This window comes from Danio aesculapii, chromosome 25 (assembly GCF_903798145.1).
Source record: "Danio aesculapii chromosome 25, fDanAes4.1, whole genome shotgun sequence".
Lineage (NCBI taxonomy): Eukaryota > Metazoa > Chordata > Actinopteri > Cypriniformes > Danionidae > Danio > Danio aesculapii.
In genome coordinates this window covers 18,291,634-18,318,088 of record NC_079459.1, presented here as the reverse complement: position 1 = coordinate 18,318,088, position 26,455 = coordinate 18,291,634, and the positions used below count along the sequence as shown (strand labels likewise).

Sequence of the window (26,455 nt, the reverse complement as noted above, 5' to 3'; positions counted from 1 at the left end):
CAAGTGTATTGTGAGGGTTCTCTGGGAACGTCTTGCTGAACCTCAAGTCAGAGGTCACGGGGGCAGCAGTCTTAGGAGAGAACCCCAGACTTCCCTCTCCCCAGACACTTCCTCCAGCTCCTCTGGGAGAATCCCAAGGCATTCCCAGGTCAGCCGAGAGACATAGTCCCTCTAGCGTGTCCTGGGTCCTCCCCGAGGCCTCCTCCGAAACAGATGCCCGAGCCACCTCAGCTGACTTCTTTCGATGTGGAGGAGCAGCGGCTCTCCAAGCTCCTCCCGAGTGTCAGAGCTCCTCACCCTATCCAAAAGAAGTTTTTTTTTTTCGAAAATTGTTCTGTTCATTAAGGTGGCATTTATTAAATGTAAAAAAAAATGTTAAATTGTTAAATACTTATTTATTAAATATTTATTTATTACTTATTGTATGTATTTTCAAATGAAATTATTAGTCCAGTCATTATTGTGTTTATTACAATTACCATTAATAATAATAATAACAATAATAATAATGATAGTAATAATAATAATTAATATTAGAGTGATTTCTGAAGGACCATGTGACTCTGAAGACTGGAGTAATGAAGCTGAAAATTCATCTTTAAAATCACTGGAATAAATGATTAAATTAAATTAAAGTGCTGTTTAATATAGACAAGATTTATCCTCACATTTTCAATAATAATCATTTGAATAACTAATTTCTTGGCCATGATGGCAGTGCATGTTTACTAGTTATTTTGTAAAATACTAACATTCAGCTTAAAGTGCAACTTAAAGGCGTAACTAGGAAAGTCATTGGACAACAGTGGTTTGTTCTGCAAAAAATAACCTTTCTCAAGGAGGCTAATAAATATTGTCCTTATTTATTTATAATATTTATTTATTTATTTATTTATTTATTTATTTATTTATTTATTTATTTATTTATTTATGTCCTTATTTTTAATAATGAATAAAAAAGAAAAATAAATTCTCAGGAGGGCTAATAACTTTGACCAACTGTATATATATATGATGACAGTACAAAAGTATTTCATTAAGAACATTTAATAAGCCTCTATTGTCTAATGTCTAAATATTAGTAAAGTTGTTCATTTTAATAATTATTAAAAACAATTTTTGTTATTAAAAAATAAAAGACAAGATTTATCCTCACATTTTTTATCATAATCATTTGAATAACTAATTTCTTGGCCATGACGGCAGTACATGTTTACTAGTTATTTTGTAAGATATTAGCATTCAGCTTAAAGTGCAATTCAAAGGCATAACTGAGATTTGATTAGGATAACTAGGCAAGTCATTGGACAACAGTGGTTTGTTCTGCAGAAAATATCGAAAACACTCTTTTGTCAAGGAGTCTAATGATATTGTCCTTATTTATTTATTTGTTTAATTAAAAACTGCTTTCATTTCAGCCAAACTAAATAAAGTTTAGACTTTCCCTAGAAGGAAAAATATAATTGGAAACACAGTGTTGTTGCTTTTGCTGCTCTATTAAAAAGCACTTGGAAAATATTTGAGAAAAATAAATAAAAAGAATTTAAATTTCACAGTGGCCTAATAATTTTGCATGTGGATGTTGTTGTGATGCTCAATAATCAGTAGGTACCCGAAATATTTGCTTTCACTTACTTTTCACTCGCTCGAGTTGCATTTTTGTTGCATTTTTATTTTGTGCACTGTTTAGAAGGACCAAGTAGACCATGCGAACCTGCCAAACCTTGACCCTCTCGGCTGCTGTCGGAGTGTAAACTCTCTGTCTCTGTCAAATCAGTAAGATCTCTTCGTGCCGGAGACCGTCGCCATGTTTATGACATATTGATTTGATTTAGTGGAAAGCTGCACCGTGCTGAACAAAGAGCTCTTGCATTGGATGTGACAGGAACTCTGCTTGCTTTTGTTCTTCCCTGCCTCTTCAGATGTCGCTTGTAGAACTTTATACACATATACTCCAGCTTCAGTGACGGAGGATCTTAATGCATATCAATAGCATGTGGCAGAAAACTACCCAACAAGAGGGTGTATTCTTTCAGATGATGCTTTGCTACTGCTATAGTGTTAGGAAGTGCTATGTTCGGGAGTAATGGGATATTATTGCTGTTTTTCTATTATAAGACACTTAGAATGAATCTTGCAATAAATAATGACTATTATATTACTTTCTTTAGCATGATTTACAGAAGATGACCACTAAAATGACATTGTGTAACAGTTTATTTAGCATGAATATCAGACATATGAGATATTAAAAGACTATATTGACTACACTAAATACAGACCTAACACATCACTCAGACTATTAGGATCAAGTAAATTAGAAATTCAAAGAGTTCAGTCAAAGCAGGGTGAATCCGCCTTCAGCTATTATGCCCCCTGCTGCTGGAATCAGCTTCCAGAAAAGATCAGATGTGCTCCAACATTAGGTAAATTCTAATCAAGGCTTAAAACACATCTGTTTAGCTGTGCCTTTACTGAATGACTGTGCTACGTCCGACTATGTCTTTCTTTTCTTTTTCATTGGTTTAAAACCTGTTTTAGCTCATTTTACCTGTTTTTATTTTTTAATAATTCTATTTTTCATTTTTTATTTTACATTAATCCTGTTTAAGCACTTTGAATTACCATTGAGTATGAAGTGTGATATACACTACCTGACAAAAGACTTATCACCTATCCAAGTTTTAGGAACAACAAATAATAATAATAACTTGACTTCTAGTTGATCTTTTGTTATCAGGATTCATCTTCAATGCCTCCTCCTCCATCTTAGCCCAGATATGCTCAATAATGTTCATTTCTGGTGGCTGGGCTAGCCAATCCTGGAGCACCTTGACCTTCTTTGCTTTCAGGAACTTTGATGTGGAGGCTGATGTATGAGGAGCGCTATCCTGCTGAAGAATTTGCCCTCTCTTGTGATTTGTCATTGGCAGCACAAATGTCTTTATACCTCAGGCTGTTGATGTTGCCATCCACTCTGCAAATCTCTTGCATGCCCCCATATTGAATGTAACCCCAAACCATGATTTTTACTTCACCAGACTTGACTGATTCTCTGTGAATCTTGGGTACATGCGGATTTCAATAGGCCTTCTGCAGTATTTGTGATGATCGGGACGCAGTTCAATAGATGATTCATAAGAACAACCTACCTTCAGCCACTTTTCCAAATGATCAACTAGAAGTCAAGTTATTATTTGTTGCTCTTACGACGGAGATCAACGACAAGACTTTTGTCAGGTAGTGTCACTTGCCTTGCCTATATTTACCTTGCCTATATTTGAAGATCACAGTACAGAATCAAAACAGTGGATATTTTTTACATTTAAATAAATCTTTATAAGTTGTTACTGTCTTTTGACACATTTTGATGAATAGAGGTCACAATAACTTTGTTTCATTTTTATAAATATTATTATGGATGCCAGTAGAAAAGTATTTCATTGAGACCTGTTACTTGCATTTTAAAAAGCTTCTATAGTCAAATGTCTAAATATTAGTAAAAGTAAATGTAATTTGTAGTGGACATTTAATCACTGTTAAAACATTTTTTTAAATTACAAAATAAAAGCTATTTTAAATATGAATGAATCAATTATTATAAAACTATAAAAAAAATATTAATCAATTAAAGAGCACCTATTTTACCACTTTCACAAGATGTAAGATAAGCCTTTGGTGTCTTCAGAATGTCTGTAAAATTATTTAAGGTATTTTTGAGCTCAAAATACCCATCAGATCAATTATTATTGCCTCCAGAATAATTCCCATTTCGGTGTCTGAGTATACTGTAGCCTGTGGTTTTAAATGCAAATGAGCTGCTTCTCCCCGCCCACCACTCCCACATGCGTGTCTGCTTGTCAGATAAACAGCACAGTGACAGAGACTCTGGTGAAGCTGAAATACAGCTCATTAGTCAAAAATACTAGGTAGGTTTATTTGATGTATTCGTGGTGGAGATTATTTAAGCCTTTCTGAAATGATGCGTCTCACACAAATGCCGTTTGCAGCACACACATATGTGGGTTTACTGACATTATGCAGCCATGGTGATTATAGTGGTTAAGAATTAGATAGCGATTTTACTGTCTTTATTGCAAACATGCAGTTTTAAAAATGTTTTAAACTTATAAAAATCACAGAGAGTTGGGACAGATATTTGAATCCCAGCTTTTTGCAAAAAAAATGTTCAGTGGATATGGAAACATGGTGCCTGTCAATCAATTCGGTGGGCGGGGAAAACTGCACTCCTACTTCACGTTGTGGTGGGCCTCAAAATCACTGGGATTTTAACATCAGGAAATTTGTTGTGAGACTTGTGTTTATATCATTCCAATATGACTGTGGACACACTATACATACACACTTTCTGTCCAAACAGCTTACAAAAGTTGATTTTCATCATAGGTGCCCTTTAAAGTTTTGCATTAAATAAACTAACAAGCTCTTTTTTCAAATTACATTTTTCTTTTTTTTTGCTTTAGTCACAAATTAGAGATAAAAATGTATCCATTAAATCTTGCCATGTTAATTATCTTTAGTCATTTTTACTAAATGGGAATAACATTTAGTCATTAAAGCAGGGGCGTAGCAACCGGGGGGGACAGGCGGGATCCGTCCCTCTCACTTTTAGAGACAGACCATTTAGAAACAGGGGATTAATCATTTTATGAACATGTGATCTCATTCAGCTACCAACCCCCAACCCCCCCCCCACCCCCCCCCCCCCCCCCCCCCCCCCCACACACACACACACACACACACGTGTATAATATCCGCTACGCCCCTGCATTAAAGGCAACATTTTAATAAATAACAAATTACAAAGCAAAAATAGACAGAATATTTATAATTTCTAGATTTTTTCTAGAGAAATGTAAGATTTATATTGCTCCTCAACATTTTTTTCATGATCTTGCTAAAATCTACATAATTTTAGGCACATGAAACATTTTAATTGTCAAGCAGGTGCAAAACTACACCCAATATTCAAACATTTCAGGATTTATTTTTACAAAAACAATTCCACTATTATACTACCAAAGTGAAATCTGTTTACACTGTCTTGCTAAAAAGCTCCCCTTTCATTTTTTTCTCTTACAAAAATGTCGCTTTTCTCAGAACAAGCATGCGCTACTAGATCATTCCAGCAGATCAGACGATGATGGAACCAGTGCGAATCCCTCGTTCCATGTTCTCTCTCTCTCTCTTTCCCCGGATCTGAGTTATTCATAAGCAGTGAAGTCATCAGTCTGCAGTGCTCCATTACTGCAGCTCCCACCGTGAATCTCCCGCTCTCCTGCTTCGCCTCGTGTCGTTTCGGTCTGACGAGACTCTGATCTAATAGACCTGAGTGATCCGCCGCTGCCAGCAGGAGGGAAACACACAGCGCCACAGACATTAGCTGTTTACAGGGATCGTCTGTTATCTTTCACACCGTCTCCTGCTTGACTCTGAGATCTTGCAGACTCGTGGAGCGTGAGAGAATTGCTTGCGGTCGGGTCAGTGCATCCGTGCGAAAGCATACTTCCTTTTCATCCCGCGCTGCTTGATATTCAATTGCAGAACTGCACTATAGAACTTTTAGACCCCTGAGGAGGAGGTTAATTTGAAATTGAGAAATGTTCAATATTAGGTGCTAAATAAAGGTGGCATTTGGCAAATATGGTAGGGGAGTAGGGGTAAGGTGTACTGGTTTTTACCTTAACAGTAAGTTTAATGAAAGACTTTCAATGAATCATCATCAATCCATCCTCATGCTGTTAAAAACAAAAGAGATTTGTTTATTTTTAGGGATACAAACAGTACATATTTTTATAATTCATCATACTTTCTATATTAGCAGTTATTTTACTTATTTCAGTCTAATTTAATCTTGACTTTTTAGCTTAATATTCATATATTAATAAAAAGACAACTCCACTCATTTTTTTACTGTGATCCTAGTATCATACATTAGGTCATTAAGGGTATTTTATGTCTTCTTGTGGGAAAAAAATTAAAGATTCACAAAATGTGGCGCTGTATGCAAGTTTTTGGCTTTTCTAAAGCTCAAAATACCATAATATGTTTGCAAAATGTGCGTTCTGTGCTGGAACGTCTGTCTTTGTTTCGGTTTCTTTAACCCACCCAATGCCAGTTTAGTAATTTATATTTCAGCACCCCAGGTTGCAGTCAGGAAGGCTCTCAAGGTATGCGTCCACGACCTCCGCCGGACAGTAACAGCCTCCGAAATGAGATTCGGAATCAGAGTTCCACTTGAGGTGGTTATTATTTAGAAAATAACATTGCCAACGTATACATTAGATGAGCATGTTACATTGTAACCCCGTGTCCTAACAACGCGCTACGTGAAATTTAAATACAGCCATTCAGAAGCACAGAATAGTGCACTCTCTGCACTCTAACGAAATTGTAAGGTTTATAATCAAATCAATACACATTAAACCTCTTTAACATTATTAAATGTACACGCTGAATCACTGATATGTGTTGGTTTGCACTGAGTCACAGTTCTTAAGTTCAATTTCAAACAGTTTATATTATTTTCAAGATCTCAGGTGAACTATCTGCTACTGCTTTCAGTAGTATGGCAATAAATGTTTTGTGAAATAACATTCAAACTCACATTATTAGCATTTAACACTGAATAAAGCACCTGAGGTGTACCTAGGGGGATCATTGTCAGTTTTCTGTTGTTCGGTGATAAGTGATACATTTTTTATAAATTGTTAAAATATTGATGTCTGTGCTGCAGCAAGTCCAGTTGTGTACACCATGATTTTATATAAAACTCACTTTAATGTGTTGTATGAATAAAAGGTGGTAATAATCGAATATTTTCTCAATTCAAATAAGTAGCGGCCTGGACCCGGAAACAGTATTCCATACGTCACAACTTAACAAGCGGATAGAAGCGGTTTCTAACTAGCGTTTTTTTTTTTTCATGAAATTTTGTTCATTGCCATCATGGATGGTTAGGACAAACATTTTTAATGTGTAAAAATAACTTTTATCGCATGCCGCAAAACTAACGCAAGTTTCAAACACTTTTATATATTTTATAAATATTTTTAATTTAGATCCATATTTATCATTGAGCTGTGCTTTAGAAAACAATAATTTTATATGATTCATATGAAACATTATCCAGGAGCATTGACATTCTTCACGAAAGCCTAAACCCTTTATAGGGCACTTGAAATATTGATTGGAACAACTCTGGAGGGTTACTAGGGGTTATTACAAGACTTCTGACTTTGAACTGTATTCAGTGTCATTGAAGATACCATATATGGTTCTTTGCCTGATGAAGAATTTAATTGGTTCATTTTACAAAGCCCCTATGGGTTTATTTTTTTGTTTTTTAAATAAATATTTTCGGTGAATAAACTTCAATAAGGGCTGCACAATAGTAGGAAAAACTGAGATATTTAGTTGTTCAGAGATAAACAAATTATGGTGATTTAGAAATACTGGAATTCTCACTGCATGACACAAATAGCATTATTTGGATATAAAATTGCCTTTTTAGGAAGCAACTGGGGTTATTTTGTTGGGGAGTTTATCTGTATGGAAAAAAACAAATATTGAAAATAATACAAAATATATTTTTGACAAAAGATTTCAGGGGGATTTCAAGCTGCTATTGTTAGCTGCTGTGTTTCACTCTCTCTCTCTCTCCATTTCTATCAATTGGGATTGTTTGGGTTTCTCGCCACTGTCGCCCTTGGCTTGCATAGTTATGGGTCAGTAGAGCTGCACAACAGAGTCGCATCATTCAACACTGACATTCACAACATATAGGATCATCATTGAACAAACTAGCACAAAGCCAGCATTCCACAAAACTGCATGTTGGTATTGAACTTCACAATAATCAAACTTGCCTGACTTTTTTTTATCACCTGTTTTGCACTTTGACTTGACTTGTGAAGGAACATTTCAAGAATTGGGTTGTCATTTCCCAGTGGTGTAAACTTAAGCATAGACATGCTTTGCCATGAACAACTCAAAATATAATTGTTTTTAATGTCAATCACTATCACTATTAGCTGAACCACTTGCACCAGTATTAAACTGCATAAAACTTTAATAAAACAAGGTTTTTAACACGGACGATTCACCATAAAATGAAAAAAAAATAATAATAATAATTTCAGACTGAATATTAATTTAGTTTTTTTTAAACACTCACCGGCCACTTTATTGGGTTCACCTTACTAGTACAGAGTTGTACCCCCTTTTGCCTACAAAACTGCCTTTATCCTTCATTGCATAGATTCAACAAGGTACTGGAAATATTCCTCAAAGATTTTGGTCCATATTGACATGATAGCATCTCACAGTTGCTGCAGATTTCGTGGCTGAACATCCCTGATGCAAATCTCCCATCTGGTCACTGTGGAGGCCATTTGAGTACAGTGAACTCATTGTCATGTTCAAGAAACCAGTCTGAGATGATTTGCGCTTTATGACATGGTGCATTAACCTGCTGGAAGTAGCCATCAGAAGATGGGTACACTGTGGTCATAAAGGGATAGACATGGTCAGCAGCATTACTCAGGTAGGCTGTGGCATTGACATGATGCTCAATCGATGGTACTAATGGGCCCAAAGGGTTTCAAGAAAATATCTCCGACACCATTACACCACCACCAACAGCCCAAACTGTTGATACAAGGCAGGATGGATCCATGCTTTCATGAGGTTGATGCCAAATTCTGACCATCCGAATCTCGCAGCAGAAATCGAGACTCATCAGACCAGGCAACATTTTTCCAATCTTCTATTTTCCAATTTTGGTGAGCCTGTGTGAATTGTAGCCTCAGTTTGCTATTCTTAGCTGACAAGAGTGGCACCTGGTGTGTTCTGCTGCTGTAGCCCATCTGCCTCAAGGTTTGACATGTTGTGTGTTCAGAGATGCTCTTCTGCATACCTGTAACGAGGGGTTATTTGAGTTACTATTGCCTTTCTATCAGCTAAAACCAGTTTGGCCATTCTCCTCTGACCTCTGGCATCAACAAGGCATTTGCGCCCACAGAAGAGCCGCTCACTGGATATTTTCTCTTTTTCGGACCATTCTCTGCAAACCCTAGAGATGGTTGTGCGCGTAAATGCCATAGATCTGCAGTTCCTGAAATACTCATACCAGCCCATCTGGCACCAACAATGCCATGTTCAAAGTCACTCAAATCACCTTCCTTGCCCATTTCTGATGGTCAGTTGGAACTGCAGCAGATTGTCTTGACCATGTCTACATGCCTGAATGCATTGAGTTGCTGCCATGTGATTGACTAAATATAAATTTGCATTAACGAACAGTTCGACAGGTGTACCTAATAAAGTGGCTGGTGAGTGTATATCTGCTCTTTGAAACATTAGCTATGCTGATAAATGATTAACAGCTTTCTTACGTGCATCTGTTATGCATCATATATAGGTTAGTGACACTACATACGGAAAGTTTATTAGAAACTTCTTATCCTGGAATACACTGTATAAACAACAGCAGACAGCACTGCAGACAGATTAAGTGAAATAATGCATAATGACACGAATTGTGCTGGATAAAACAGGCTCAGCAGCAGGATTCTCTGAATTTATGAATAAAAGAAAAGAAACACCATGAATATTTGCAGACTCTCTTTGAAATTCGTCCTCATGCTCGTCTACGGGAAATTACAACCTATACTGTGTCCTCATTGCAGGATTACAGTGAACTATATATTACTTTCAAGAACTTTGTATGACAAGTTTGACTGTGTATTTACTTTACAATAGTCTGTACAGTTTTATTAGCATCTGTTATACATGTACATTGTTATACAATATTGCTTTTGATGAAGCAATTAAAAGCGTCTAATGAACAGTGTAGTGGAGAATTGATTTACTTTTAATTACATTGTCAATACTAAAGTCAATGTACAGACTGAATGTAAGGTTACCATGCCTTCTGCAACCTATTTTACGCCTGTAGGATCGTAGATTTCTGAGGGGAAACAATATAAAACAGGACTTGAATTAATCAGGAGTATATTGATTTTTAAGAGAGTTGTCAATATTAAAGTTAAACCGACAGAGCAGTTTCCAGTTTTGCAGAAAAAACGTTCATCGAGTCAGAGGTGAAGTCACTAATTCTTCTGAATGGTTCATTTTTGCCTGCATGATTTAATTCAGGAGTGAATCTTTTTCGACTGACTCAAAAAAAGAGTCATTTGTGTGTGTGAATTGGAGATCGTTTTTATTGCTCAACTGAAGTCATTTTGGGGTGGCACGGTGGCTCAGTGGTAAGCACGGTCACCTCACAGTAAGAAGGTCGCTGGTTCGAGTCCCGGCTGGTCCAGTTGGCATTTCTGTGTGGAGTTTGCATGTTTGCATGTTCTCTTTGTGTTGGAGGGTGCTCCAGTTTCCCCCACAGCCCGAAGACATGCTGTACAGGTGAATTGAATAAACTAAACTAGCCGTAGTGTATGTATGTGAATGCGAGTGCGTATGGGTGTTTCCCAGTGCCTGGTTGCAGCTGAAAGGGCATCCGCTGCGTAAAACATATGCTGGATAAGTTGGCGGTTCATTCTGCTGTGGTGACCCCTGATTAATAAAGAGACTAAGCCGAAGGAAAATGAATGAATGAAGTCATTTTCACGCTGTTATTATAAGTGATTGTACTATTTTGCCTGTTTTTTTCTGTAAAGCTGCTTTACTCAGTATTGTATGAAGCACTAGAGAGAAATTAAAGTCACTTTAGAGGATAGTTCACCACAAAATGAATAATCTGTCATGCTTTACTGACTTTCTGCTTAATCTATACTGTATGTTTTATAAAAGGCTGGTTAAAAAGCCGCCACTGAATAATACTTCCAAAGTATTATTATTCTACTGTGGATGTCAGTAGTTACTGTATCCAGCATTTTTCATATCTTCTTTTGTGTTCAGTGGAAAACAATAAACTCATCAGAGATGGAACCACATAAAGGAAAATAAATGGGGAGTACATTTTTATGTTTGGGTCAACTATCATTTCAAGAAAAATCTGATGAAAGCACACTGTCTTTTTCCAGACTGCATATTAGGGCTAGGTGATAAAATCAGTGTCGATATTTACTGACCGAACAGTATTGTCAATATCGATATAAAAAAAGGATCCGGTACGTAGTTTCTGTATGAAGCGCTATAGTTTTATTAAAATGTGGCTGCTGAGTGCGCGTCTTGGAAGCAATGCCAATAAGCTTAGGGTGTAAGTTTGTCATTTCTAATGGAGGCACCATGACTTGTACAACAAATAGAAGAGACGTGCACATGTTGTGTAAGCGGCGCGCATGTGAACTGCGCGCATTTTCCAGCCGCACCTAATTGAAAACATCTGAACATTTCCGAATGCCCCAGCGCACCGCGATTCATGTAAGTAGATCTAAAGAATTGAAGTAGCGCGAAGCCCATTGTAAATGATCAAGGAATCCACGTGCTCACTCTTGTCACTTCAGGTCAGAATAACAACTCACGTGAAAATGAGTGCTGAATAGCAGCAGTGAGGAGATTGTAAATAAAAAAGGCTGTAAGGATGTCGCCAGAGTGGCTTTTTGTTTTTTTTCTTGTGCATCCCAGCCACTAGCTCCCCATCTGAAAGATTTTTAGCAAATGGTGTAATTAAAGTTATTTAACTTCATAATTTGTACTGTTGCAGAATGTCAGATTTGTAATAATTTGTCATAATTTGTGTTGTTGACAGAGTTTGAGGTTTACTGTATCATTATTATTCACACCTTAAAATTTCTTTTGATTGTTTAGTATTTACGCTTTACTGTTGCACACGCTTTGTAACATTTTATTTATCAAGTTTAAGAGTCTCTTTAGCACTTATGTTTATTTCATTACAAAGAGATCAGATATTTTGTTTAAATATTTTTGTTTTTGATTATTAAAACTATTTGCCTTTAGTCATGTTGGTAAATTAAAATAAAGTGGTTAAATAACTAAAAAATCCTAATATTCCTAAATGTATTGTTAAAAAAATTCAATAATTATCAATATCGAATGATATGAAACATAATTTTTTTTTGCAATATCGCCCAGCCCAACTGCTTATACAACCCCCAATCAGAAAAAGTTGGCACAGTAGGGTAAAACTTTTTTGTTTTGTGATTTCTAACTTTACTTTACTTTGCAGACAATACAAAAGCACATTGTTTAATGTGTTTCTAATGATTTTTATTATTATTTTTAAAATAAACACGTATTCCAATTTTGGTTCTTGCAACACATTTCAAAAAAAGCTGGAACAGTAAAGCGTTTACTGTAGTGTTGCCATTCCTTTTCACAACACTTAAAAGGCATTTAGGTACTGAAGACACCAAGTAATGAAGTGTTTCAGGTATAATTTTGTCCTGTTCTTCCTGAAAACAAGTCTTAAAGCAGCCAACAGTGCGGGGTCTTCACTGTCGCATTTTGCACTACAAAATATGCCACATATATCCAAATGTCTTTCCTTAAGGAACACTGTTTTTAAACATTTCAATCACTTTCTTATTTGTTGGCAAACAGGCGATCCTTGGCCCATCTTTGCTCCTAAAGGACTAGACCTTTCATGGATGCTGCTTTTGTACCAAATCATAGTTACAATCATCTGTTTATTTTTTTATTTATTTCCTTTATTTAGCCAGGAGTTCACATTGAGACAGTACTATCTCTTCTTCCAGTGAGACCTGGTCAAGACGACAGCACAAAGTTTCACACAAAAATAAATCACAGAAAACAATACCACAAAATTACTAAATCACCATTCATTAAAAAAGATCAGATCATAAAAAACTATTACAGATATCCTTTAAGACGTTATACAGAAGATGTTTTAGGTACTCAGAGTCGAAAGTCTGTCAAGATTAAGCCCATTTTGCAGATCATTCCAAGCACTAGGAGCATAAAAAGAAAAAGCATGTTTGCCAAGTTTTGACAATACCCTTGGGACTGTTAACCGAATACAGGAACCAAATCTAGTGCGTTGGTTATTCATGTGAAATGTTAACAATTATAAAGATTGGATGGTAGTTTACCTAAGAGAGCCTTTAAAGTAAATAAGTACAAATGTAATTTTCTCCTTTGATATAAAGATAACCAATCTAAAGAATCGTACAAAATACAGTGATGCGTCTGTGAATCTGCACCTGTGACAATGCGTATACAGATTTTGTACCGGCTGTATTTTAAAAGTAATTAGGTTGCAAGCAATGTTCATTTTCTCACATAGACTGATAGTATATGTCATCAGGAGCCACAGAAACTGTATAGATTTTTTTTTTGTTTTTCCTGTATTTGTTTTTTTACTCAAAGTCCCAGTATGTCTTGACTTCTGCATTTTATGAATCATCAAGATTCATTTTTTCTCCAGTGCAAAGGCTGACAGACACCATCTGTTCATAACCTATAGCAACTTAGTGCAAAAATAAAACAGTTGAATGATGAAAAAAAAAAAAAACTTCCCTTTCACCTTTCAATTTTGATTGAACAGGATGTTTTGATTTAACGGTACGAACCGATTACATTAGGAAAACCGTCCCTGGGAAGGACAGCCTGTAAATAACCTGCTGTGCCTCTCAAACCCATGTCTGGGGCCGGTCTGCAATGAATCCATCAACAGAAGTGTCAAGGCTTTGGCATCTAATCGATGCGAGTTTCTGCCCTTCCATAGGTCAGTGTCAAAGCATTGAGACGTCTCTGCCAGAGCTGCAAAGTCTGATTCAGTTTGACTCAGGCCATCTTCTAAACTCATTCCCCATTACCAAGACACACAATTTGTTTTTTTCCCAGTGGTGAATGCTTGAGCTATGTCACATCACATAAGTCTTGAAATACTGCCTTAAACTGTTTGAAGTAAGGCATTAGTTTCTTTAAACATGTTTTGTTCATCGTTGCATCTTGTTGAAAATAAAACTAAAGTTCTTGTATATTCCACTATGATGTTTAGGATGGCTTGTGCTCCTAATTAAAAGAAAATTAGAAGCACAGTCAAACATTTATGGGCACAGACAATTAAGTTATTTTTTATGCAAAATAACACCGATAGTAAGCCAGTATGGTCACTAGGACTGAACCAGTGACGTGCGGTGAGGTTTGTGGCTGGTGAGGCACGACTCTTTCAGGGTCATATTTACATGCACCCAATATATTTGCCAACTACCCATTGTGTTTCATATATCATATCAGCATTCTTTCTATACATGGCAGGTACATATTGGGCAAATAAAGAATGTAAAATATATAGCGATTTAATATGCTTCCTAAAAACACCAAGGTGAACGCTACAGACAGCCTATAAGAAGCGACACAGCATCACGGCGGATGCACTCTCTCTCTCACACACACACACACACACACACACACACACACACACACACACACACACACACACACACACACACACACACACACACACACACACACACACACACACACACACACACACACACACACACACACACACACACACAGTGTGAGAAATGTTTTGAGTTTAGATATTAACGTTACATCCATGATTTTTGCAGTTAGTCAAAGCAAAACAAAATAACAGACTCCTGTTGAACTTTACCGCGTAGATGAAGAGCAACCGCCAAATAAGAATAATTGTGAGCCCATGTGTGCCCCCCCAGAGCTACCGCCTGCCTCACCTCATGTCTTTTCAATGCAGCTTTATTTCAGATCCTAACACTAAATAAGTGATAGACATACGTGAAACACATTACCTATCATATGCAAAATAAATTAATATTCTACATGTACATATATAGAAATATGTCATGCCCGAAAGCAAGGCTATTATCTATCATAAACTTTTATTTTAAAAACATGATTAAAGACAGAGTCCAAAGGTAGTACAACTAGATAGAATGGTTTAAACAACTAAAAATACGTTAATTAGACTAAAAATGAACAATTATATATGTCTGACACAAATGATATGGCATATTTAACTGCTATAGAGACATACACCAGAGTCAGCGGTAGATTCCAGAAAAAGTGTCCAAGGTAAGGCTACTCTCAGCAGGTTCCTAAGTGCTCAGCATCAGCTGCCATCTTGGTGCTCCACACTAAGCATTCAAGTATTCACTATCTTTAAAAAAAAACACACACATACTGCACGTGAAACCAAAACAACCACATTTCAGTCTAAAAATCTCTTAAAGCAACAATTGGTAACACAAATGCACTAGTATTTTTAAATGTCTAGTCCTCCTCCATGACACTCATCATGGAGACTAAAACTGAAGCTGTTTCCATGTCAATACTGGTCGAATACTGTTAAAAAAAATCAGCCAATCAGATTTTAGAAGCAGACCAAACTGTTGCATAATAATGAATACATTTAGGAATATCTTTTGACAGGTTTCCTCCATTCATTCACAATAACCTTCGATGTCACGATGGTGTTTGTCAGGCTGCTGTGAGACCATCTGGAGCTGCTGCAAACATTAGCAGTCGAGCACAGGAGTCAAGCTCGCTCCGTCCGCCCGCCCTTTCTCTTCACTTCCTCTGTGTACAAGAGCAAGGACAACACTTCACTGAGCCATATGCGCTTTATTTCAGCATATTTTAGTTTCGGGTGGACTGCGCTTTCAGTGTAACTTCTCTTGGGTTGCATTATGAATTCGAGCAGCAAGATGAAAATTCCTGAACCCAAAAGTTCACTTTCATGGTGCGTGACTTGTAAAAATGGAGAAGCCCGAAATGTCATTCTAACGTTCCATTTCTTTCTTTTTCCCTCAGGTGCAAAGGTCATGTTCTCCCAAGTACAGACTGTAAGAAAGGTAAGCCTATTCGTATCACTGATCACAAGGTTTCGTCTGCTGTATGTTGTGTGGGGGCGGCTGGAAAAGTTGTGCACTGGCTCCACTTGGTGGCTGCTTTTGGAGAGACAGGACTTTAAAAAAATATCACAACCTTCTTTCATATTATATTCCTTTCTATCAGCCCTGTGGACTTGCATATAAAACACTTTTAAAATGACACTTTTACCAAGATTGAATTCAGTTCAATATATAATATAATATTCAGTTTAATTAGCTTATTGTCTGATAGTAGTATCCAGCATAGAGATATGAATTCCAACCACAGTGTCACTTCCAAGTATCTCAATATGTTTACTGTATTAATTAAAAACTTATTATTAATAGCATACTCTTTGCTTTATTAATAATACTTTCATAGCTGGCTTTTATGTTTCCTAAATAAAGAAAAACTAAACATCACACCTTTTGTAAACAACTATGCGACAGTCGTGATTATTTTTTATTTGATTTATTTTATTATGTTTTTAATTATGATGGCTTTTTATAGATCTGAGACTAGGGCTATACAATTTTCAGCAGGAATTTCTTATAACACCAGACTTATGGTAATCAAAATCAGCCACTGTGACACAAATGACCCAAGAGTACTTATCAGACCCCCTAGTTTTTCACAATTTTTTGTGATTTTTTTGCAATGAAAAATTACTGATTTTGTGGTGGTGATTCCCAGAAATTTGCAAACAATTATATATATACGCACACAGTTGAAGTCAGAATTATTAGCCCCCCCTTTGAATTTTCTTTTCTTTTTAAAATATTTCCCATTTGATGTTTAACAGAGTAAGGAAATTTTCACAGTACTGTATGTCTGATAATATTTTTTCTTCTGGAGAAAGTCTCATTTGTTTTAGTTTGGCTATAATGAAAGCAGTTTTTAATATTTTGAAATCCATTTTAAGGTCAAAATTATTAGCCTCTTTAAGTTAAATATATTTTCAATAGTCTGCAGAACAAACCATCGTTATACATTAACTTGCCTAATTATCCTAACCTGCCTAGTTAACTTAATTAACCTAGTTAAGCCTTTAAATGTCACTATAAGCTGTATAGAAGTGTCTTGAAAAATATCTAGTCAAATATTATGTACTATCATCATGGCAAAGATAAAATAAATCAGTTATTTGAAATGAGTTATTAAAACTGTTATGTTTAGAAATGTGTTGAAAAAAAATCTGCTCTCGTTAAACAGAAATTGGTGATAAAAATAAACAAGGGGCTAAATAATAATAATTCGGACTTCAACTGTATGTATAAATATGTATGTATATATATATATATATATATATATATATATATATATATATATATATATATATATATATATATATATATGTATATATATATATATATATATATATATATATATATATATATATATATATATATATATATATATTCTTTACCATATTAGGTAGCCTACTATGTTAGATGTGCACAATCTGGCACAATGAAAATGACACAAATCATAAAAATAAAGCTTCTTGATTTTGGTCTTGTCGTATAAAAGATCTAAAATAGTAGGGATTAGGACAAAGGAAGGTTGTATAACTCTTATTTTTACCCATAATCTAACGTTCTCTCTCAGATTTCACCTGTAGCATCTGACATCATGGACATGCATTAGAGCATCCCCTACTGGTTTACACCTAGAACACGGATTGTCGTAAAACTCGTCAATGCCTGGGAAGCGTTTTCTCTCGTCAACGGCAGGAAATGAGTTAAACGAAATCATTCATCGATTTGATGCACACCATAATACCAGCCATACATGTAAAGCCCAAATAATGTCCTTCAATTCAGTCACATCCAGCGGCCATCATCGAACTAATCTCCAGCTTGTTTGCTCCAACTTTCTTTTGCAGTCTGAAGCGCGTCAAACGCACAAAACGGCCAGCGCCACAGTATATCTAATCCCATCTTTGCATTGACCACATGTAAATCACTCACGCTTTATTCACATGTACTTACTGCAAAAACTGCAAAACAATCCTCTCCACCCTCCACCCCTTCCATATAATGGAAAGTAATGTAATGATTGTGAGGGCGCAGGTGACACGTCATTTTTCGAGAGACATCACGTGCGCTGCATATGCAACGCCTATAAGTCAAACAATTAATTGCAAACTGAAATAAATCTAATTTGATTATATGGTTTGGAATTGCATGTTTTATGAAATTATTTACTGTTTTTGCAATTATTTTACATTTAAATTAAGAATTTTACAGGATCACAAATATTTGCTACTTTTTATTGATTTTGTGTTGGATTCAGCGATCGTGGAATCACGAAAATCTAGGGGGTCTGACTTATTACAGAAGTAATTAATACTTTAAAAGAAAATATCTTAAGTACTCAGTATTTTTGTATGTTGACTGCAATTATTTTTTTGATTTGATTTTAGAACAAAGTGTTTTTATAAAAGTGTTAAGGAACATTTAGGTCCACTTACTGTAAATTACCTTCAATTCCATTATGTACAGAGATTTCCACAAGTACAGAGAGCCTATAATTTCTTCACACCACACATACACTACAAGTACAGTTGCTTTTTGCATTACAATAAGAGTGCAAAGACCCTTTATTTTATTACACTACAACTATATTTCAGTAGACTACAAGTACACTAAAAGTACAGCTGCTCTATATATTGTACTACAAGCATAGAGGCCTTTAAATTATACAACTGGTACACTACAATCCAACGGTCTTATATTTTTACACTACAAGTCCAATGGCCTTTGTGCAATGCTACAAGCACAGTGGTCTTATTACATACTTATCATACAGTGACCTGTAATTTCTTTACACAACACACACACATTAAAAAGAGCCTTTTATTTCATTATATTACAAGCACACAGTAAATACAGTTGCCTTTAGTTTCATTACACAACACGTACTCTACAAGTACAGTGGCCTATTCATTAGAAGTACACTACAAGTGCATCAGCCTTTTCATTACACTATAGGTACAGAGGCCTGTCCCTAAACATGTACCACAACATTTGCGCATTCATTATAATTAAACACACTTTTTTCACAAGGGTGTGCCTTAAGATGAATAAAGTATCATTGCTCACAGCTCCTTCTTCTCTCAATGACAGGACCAGTGTCCTTACTGTCCTGACAATGACAGACAGTCGGATCCAACGGAGGACAACTTTCCTAAACCTGCACAACCAGTGCAACTCCCAGTCTTCCCATGGATCCAGAGTTCCTCTCCAATCAACCCCAGAGAAATCACATCAGCACACATCACAAAGAACCACCGTAAACTCCTCCTTAAGAGCGGCCCACTCATCCAGCAGCACAATGCTGACCCTCCTGGCCAGACCAGAGAGAGTCTAGAGCAGGTGCTGCAGTCCCGCCAGAGGCTCATGAGGGAGGTCTGTGCCAAATACACTAGCGGAACCATTAAGCAGACGATAACCCGCATGCACGTCTCCCGTATCTTTGTGGAGGACAAGCACAAACTGCTCTACTGCGAGGTGCCCAAAGCGGGATGCTCCAACTGGAAAAGGGTGCTCATGGTGCTTCAGGGTCTCGCTTCTTCTACGGGAGAGATCCAACATGACGAGGTGCATTATGGGAATCACCTCAAGCGTCTAGACTCGTTTAATCAAAAGGGCATCATCCGGCGTCTGAAGACCTACACCAAAGTCCTCTTCCTGAGGGAACCCTTCGAAAGGCTGGTGTCCGCTTTTCGGGACAAATTTGAGAATCCAAACTCGTACTACCATCCAGTTTTTGGGAAGCCCATCATCTCAAGGTACCGTAGCAATGCGACGCAGTATGCCTTGCGGACGGGAGCAGGAGTGACCTTCAAGGAATTCATCCAGTACTTGTTAGATGTGCATCGGCCAGTTGGCATGGACATCCATTGGGAGCCGGTTGGCCATCTCTGCAGTCCCTGCCTGCTGGATTATGATTTCGTCGGGAAATTTGAGACTCTAGAAGAAGAAGCCAATTTCCTTTTGAGAAGCATCAGTGCTCCTAGCAATTTAACATTCCCTAGCTTTAAAGACAGGAACCCTAATGCGGAAAGGACATCTTCGGAAATCACACAGAGATATTTTGCGCAGCTAAACGTGACCGAGAGACAAAGGGCGTATGACTTTTACTACATGGATTATCTGATGTTCAACTACTCCAAACCGTTTAAAGATTTATACTGAGGCCTTTTACCGTGAACTTTCTGTGGGCCTTTGTCTTAGTGAGGTTATTTTATTACTTTCAAAATGTTATTTATCTGTCGACCAATTTCAATGTGAAATATTAATCGCACTCTATAGTTACCTCTGCAAGCTGGTCCTTGCGTTTAGCTTATTTATTATTAATTCTGTTCAATGAGAACCCCTGAAAGAGACAGTTCACCCATTTGGGCATCATTATGCGGGTAATTTTGGGGTGAACTTTAAAATGTCGTGTGTCATGTTTCACAGACTGTCTAGAATACATAGACTCTACTAAGAATGTGTAAAACTTGTCATGATGTTATTTATTAAAGTGTTGCAGGCAGATGATTTTACGCACAGTTTTGAGTATCACTTTACTCAGTATAACGTGTCAAAACATGGTCAACGATGTAGTGGTTGGGTTTGGTGCATCTGATAATGACAAAGTCTGCATTTTTGTGAATGTATAGGAACAGTTTGTCTACACAGTGTGTCATGTATAGGAGCATGACCTACCACACCTTTGCCTTACTTTCACATTTCTTTGTTTTCTGGATATCAATAAACGTTTCCACCATCTTTCAATGTAGTTAGATTATGTCTCTGCATTATTATTGTTTTAATAATTGTTGTTATATTGATGCTATATTATAAATGTCCAGTACTGTCTGTGTCTAGACCTCAAATTATCTTAGAAATGTTTAAGAAAGTCATTAAGTTACTCATATTTTTAATGCAAATAGGTTAAAATACCATACTGCGTTCGTGTCAGGCAAACAAAGTGAAGAATTACAAATTAGCCTCACATGCATTGAAATCAAGTGTTTATGTGCAGCTGAAATAAGTTGAAGGAAATCACCGGAAGGAAATGTGAAAGCCTTTCACATTTCAGATGAAGATGGCAATGCAAGTTCTTGGTAAAAATTAGGAATATGGAAGTAGCCCGCTATTTCAGAAATATTTTTTCAACTAATTTCTCGCATTGGGATTTTTAAAAAAGTCTTTGTTTGGATATTTGAGCTAGTTTACCAGCTAGACAACATTACAAATCTTCCTTTCAATAAGAAACAAGTATTTGGAAATTGGACAGTAAACGGGAGTTTACTCTTTTGGTGAAATTTGCTCATGGCGACTCTCTGATTGGTGGAATTTTGTGTACAGCATCATGGGTAATGTAGTTTTTCCACAATGAATGCTTGAATAATGCTAAAATAAGCTGAACTAAAATTGACAAGCTGCTTAAAAATATTTAAGATCAATTAAAACTCAACACTTCTGTCTTTACCAGAATGAGTTATAAGTGAATGGAGTTGTTTACTACACTCTGTTCTTAAATATTTGCTTCTACAGTAGCTGGTCAGTTGTGCCATCCAACAGTTTAAAGCAGAGATGCCTAAAGTAGGGCTGCGGGCCAAAGTTGATTTGATTTGGCCCACCATGCCATCTGAGAAGAGAGTGAGATGGATGGAGAGGGTGCGGGTGAATGCCTTTAAAAGAGATCATTTCTAATTTGACGTAAGTTTTTTTGGTTTGTTTGTTTGCTTTTTTTTTAATGAGCTACAAAAAAAAAAACTGAAATGAAAAGTTTTAAATTAATCAGATGTTTTTTAAATGTAAATAGTCTCTCGACAGCTAGAGGACTATTCAGAGGACATCAGCAAGCAAATCAGGGCAAAAACTCCATTATGTTATAAATTAGATTGTTTTTACTCTAATAAGTTCATTTTAAGATGTAAAAAATGATGCTGTATTAGTTACTGTAAAGTAATGTTTTTTAGGTATTTTTTAAATATTATTAAATAAATTTGAAAATTACAAATGGCAGCTTTTTGGCCCTTCTTAAGAAATATTTGGGCACCCCTGGTTTAACGTTTAGTAGCTATTAGGGGTTATGTGCAACAAACCTTCACATTCAGTAAACAAAACTGTATTTTTTCCAGTTCTGTTCTTTTACATAAGTGCATTGTTAAAAATAGAGCTGTTTTACAGTATCAAAATGGTATTCAAAATGTTTGTCTTCTTCTCACTAACCTTTTGACATTAAAGTCAATTAAAAAATCAGCTGGAAAGTCCACACATGCACCATTCAGCGACAGGAGTTCTATGCTTTGTTAATGCACTAAAAAAGTGAAAGTCCATGTGAACCGGAAGTTGCTGAAACCTTTATGTTTTAATATGTTAATGTATTTCCAACTGAAATGGAATATTGAGTAGGGGGTGGGGCTTTCTTTTTGCATATCAATAAGCAACATCCTTAAATTATTCTCTTAAATAAAGGGGAATTACCTACTAAGAGTCATATAGCCTATAGGGAAAAATTGGTATGTTTGGGCTGAATGTTTGACAGCATCTACCGAAACGAGGATGTTAAAATATGTTTTATACGAAGTTATTACCGGAGAAATTCTGTGGTTTTATGGATGGTGTGCTGGGTGGTCATCCCTCCATTAGTGGCGACACCACTCGATGCACAATGCCAACAGTCGGTCGGCGATGTAAACAAATATAAAGAATGAAAAACCCAGTGCCTAATTTGTACATTTTGATGTCCTCAGAACAAAACGGGGTTACGGATCCGGCATGTTACCAGAGGAGGGAGAGGTAATGGAGTGGTCGAAAGTCAAGCCCTAGGGGTGGTGGGGGTTTTAGTGTTTAGGGGTGGGCAGGGATATGGTGACGGGATGTGTGACGTTTGATTCCGGGGACATTCTGGGGGCGGGGTTTGCATGCTGCACTGCGAGCTACTGGCCCGACAGTGGAAATGCGACATGATTTCGGCCTCACTGCTCAAGCTGTTGGCCCTGCCTGATAAAAGCCCTAGCTTGCACTGGCCCATACCTGTCAACCCTCCTGTTTTTTCCTGGGATTCTCCCGTATTTTACAGTTCTATCCCGCTATCATCCTGTAAAAGTATTTTCCTGTATTTCTCCCGTATTTTCAATTTTTCTATGAAGGGTGGCAATAATATACGCAACCCATACCACCGTACCACCAGGGGACGCCCCTTGCTCTTAAATGTGAGTCTATTCTGTGCTTTCATTTAATTTAGGCATAAAAAACACTTAGAGATAAATATAAAAATGCCGCGATTCTCTTTTTCCCGATTTCATTACAGGTGTCGTCCTCATATAGCGGTGCGTGACTGTCAGCTGACGCGCTCCATAGTGATAAATAGACGCTGTTTGCCAAACAGATTCTGCACACACAATTTGAAGCGGAGCAAATGTCTGCGTTTTGGGTGCGTGTTTGACCGGAAATATAGACATTAATAATAATAACTAAAGATGTCAATCTTGGTGTTTTTTTTTTTCAAACATAACTAATTTTGTCCTAAATGAGCATAACAAGTTAGGAAAGCAATCGAATGCTTTCATTATAATGTTAAATGTGAGCATTTATATTGTAATCAAACGAAAAATCTAAATAAATGAGATTCATTCGCTGCTCATTAATCAGAATGTGTAAGTTATACAGTGAAGAAAAGGCTAATGAGATTTGATCATTTGATTCTATTTCTTTATAATAGCTATTCATTTTAAGAAGTTTGCTCATTTATTTGCTGCTTATGTATACTACTTTTTCTTTTGTAAAGCATAATGATAATAAAATATATTAATGACCGTTTAACTGTTTATTTACAATTAAACAGCTCCAGATGAACATTATACTGGCCCGACAGTGGAAATGCAGCTATTCCCTCATAGCAAATTAACAGTTAGGCTAAGAATATTATGGCTGATGCTGTCAAACTGACAGAGAAGCAAATGGTCAGACATTGTTTGAAAATTACCAAAACAAACTTTTTTTTCAGTAGATTAACTTGCATTGATTACCTGTTCACTTATTGAATGTGCTGTAGCAAAATAAAAATAGTTCATTTTAAGATCCCAATTCCCACATAAGATCCCAATTTATCATCAGGAAATGCTTTGCAAGTGAAGACACTAAAATGTTACTGAAATACAGGATTTTTTTCAGGGTAAGAATGAACGACCAGTTACCCCAATTCTGAACTAATTTAAAATCAAATCAATAGTTCAATATCCGGTAGGCTACACTAAGGCCACTGGCTAAACATTTACCCTGTATATCCATATTGAGCTTCAGTTTATAAGACATTATTTATTTTTTTATAATATAGGCTATATTTTCAGCTGCTTTGGTGAAACAAAAGCAGCAACCCCCCCTTGCAGCAGTCAAAACTGGTGTTGATCTTTACATCTTGTCCTCCCACTCCAATAAGTCCCGCGCCGCCCGGAGCAACTGCGGCTTTTTTAGCTCCACCCCCTCGTTACCCCCTCCTTATCTCGCAGAGCCCGAGGCTTTGACATCCTGTTCTCTCTCACAATCTACTGACTCAAAGGGCACATCAAATCAGCTACCATTTGTCACGTGGAAGACAGAACAAAGAAAATCTTCATTTCTCTTTCTTCAGCACCGAAATCATATTTAAAAAGGAGGTGGGGGTGAAAAATTAGTCTCTCCGTATGATTGGGTTTGGGAACGGAAAGAAGCTGGAGGCAGGAGAATAAGCTCTGAAGTAACTTTTAGAAATTAAGTTATTACAAAAAGACTCTGGAAAATCTAATTAGTGGAAGAAGTGTAGACAAAATGCAACAGCATCAAAAACGTGGAAAGTTGTTTCAGGTGAGAGGGGCGAGAAATGTTTGAGGTTGCGAGTCCTGACCACCAGATGGCGCTGTGGATTTAACGAGGAACGCGAAGAGAGAGTGCCTGCAACAGAAAATATGTATTATTTACGCATTTATAAACGTTACACGGGTCTTACAGATGTCTTTTCTTGTGAAAATTATGCAGTAATTCACCATATTAGAACTATATACATAAAATATTATAATTGTCATTATAATTTAAACACTATTAGTGGTTATAAATGAAGAATGTTAATATTAATGTCACTGAGGCGAAATTAGTTCACGTGAATTGTGAGAATTGAAAGTTTTAGATTTCGTTTTATTCAGGTCGTTTCAGTTTCTCTGTCTTCGGGCTGTTTTGTTAAACTCGACTGTAAGACCAGGGATGGTAAGTGTTACTCGGATATATAGTTTGTTGGCATGATGCACATCATTGGGATAACCATTACTCCCCTCATCTCTCTGTAAATTAAGGAAATGAAGTGCGGGCGCTCGAGGCAACATTCTAAGCTATTTAAATCTTTAAATTTACATCTTCCTCCAGCGTCAAGTAATTGAACTAACTCCGGGCTTGTTCCTTTAATTGAACAAAAATATCTTGTCTTCCTGCTGCTCGTCTGATGTGGGAAACTAATTTGAGCCAAAGGCGAGAGAAAAAAAAAAAGGTTGTTAAGTCCAAATAGTTTGCAACATATCCCTGTATACAAACAGATTTGCTTTGCTGTGTTTTCACTCGAGAATGTGGGCTATTATCTTAAAGGTGATAACATTCAATCCGTAAGGTAGTTGCGAAATATTAAATGTGACGGAAAAAATGCTCCTTAGATTCGTTAGCATCTTTTTAATGTTTTTAATTCGATGTAGGGTTCATTTTAATATATTTCTTTTTAAAATAATTTCACGTGATCCCATAAGTTTTTTCCCAAAGAGTTATTTTTTATATGCAAAACATTTTCATAATCAAATGAATCCATTATAACTTTTCCACACTGTAAAAAAGGTCACACTTTATTTTGACGGTCCGTTTGTTGAATTTAAGTTACATTGCATCTACATGCTAGTCATTAGATTATAAGTAGACTATTAGGTCAGGGTTAGGGTTAGTGTGAGTTAACCTGTAATTGCAAAGTTTCTTATAGTCAGTTAAATGTCTGTTTAGCAGCAGTATCAACATATATTAAGCAGACAGTCTACTAATACTCAAATGGACCATCAAAATAAAGTGTTACCGTTAAAAAAAATGCAATCGATTTGTGTTGGGGCAACATAAAGGAATTAAGTTAACTTATTCGTTTTTACAAATTTAAGTGGATTGAACATAAAACAATTAAGTTGTCCCCCCCCCCAAATAAACTCAAGAATTAGTGAGCTAATTTTAAATTAATTGTTTGGACAAAGTTTGGACATTTTTTGAGTATATAAAGAATCTTGTATAGAATAAAAAGAGTCCATATTAAATGTTCTTTATGAACATTAATGCTAGACTAGGCTATACCTTTAATTTTAAAAGTCAGTTATAGGAACTGTTTAATTATTACTACACTCAAAAAAATCTAGATTTTTACTGGTTGTTCAAATTACTCATTTAAAGTGAGCCGAATTGACACAATTCTTAAGCCTTTTTGGAACAATTTATTTGTTTTATGTACAACCAACTTAAATTTGCAAAAACAATAATGTTAACTTAATCGATTCAGGACAACATGAAGGAATTGTGTGGAACCCTGCATTTTTACAGTGTATTTCCTAGTTTTGTTTTTCTAATCATTATCCTGGTATACATTA

At 36.3% G+C, this 26,455-nt stretch overlaps 1 protein-coding gene across 1 annotated transcript in view; it reads left to right on the top strand.

Annotated features, from left to right (window-relative positions):
* si:ch211-269c21.2 (carbohydrate sulfotransferase 8) overlaps positions 1–20,604 on the top strand; it is a 136,949-nt gene extending 116,345 nt beyond the window's left edge. The window contains exons 3-4 of the mRNA XM_056452188.1: positions 15,757–15,797; positions 18,945–20,604. Coding sequence (XP_056308163.1) covers positions 15,757–15,797; positions 18,945–20,015 — 1,112 coding nt within the window. The 3' untranslated portion in view covers positions 20,016–20,604. The remainder of the gene's footprint in view (positions 1–15,756; positions 15,798–18,944) is intronic.
* The last annotated feature ends 5,851 nt before the right edge of the window (positions 20,605–26,455 follow it).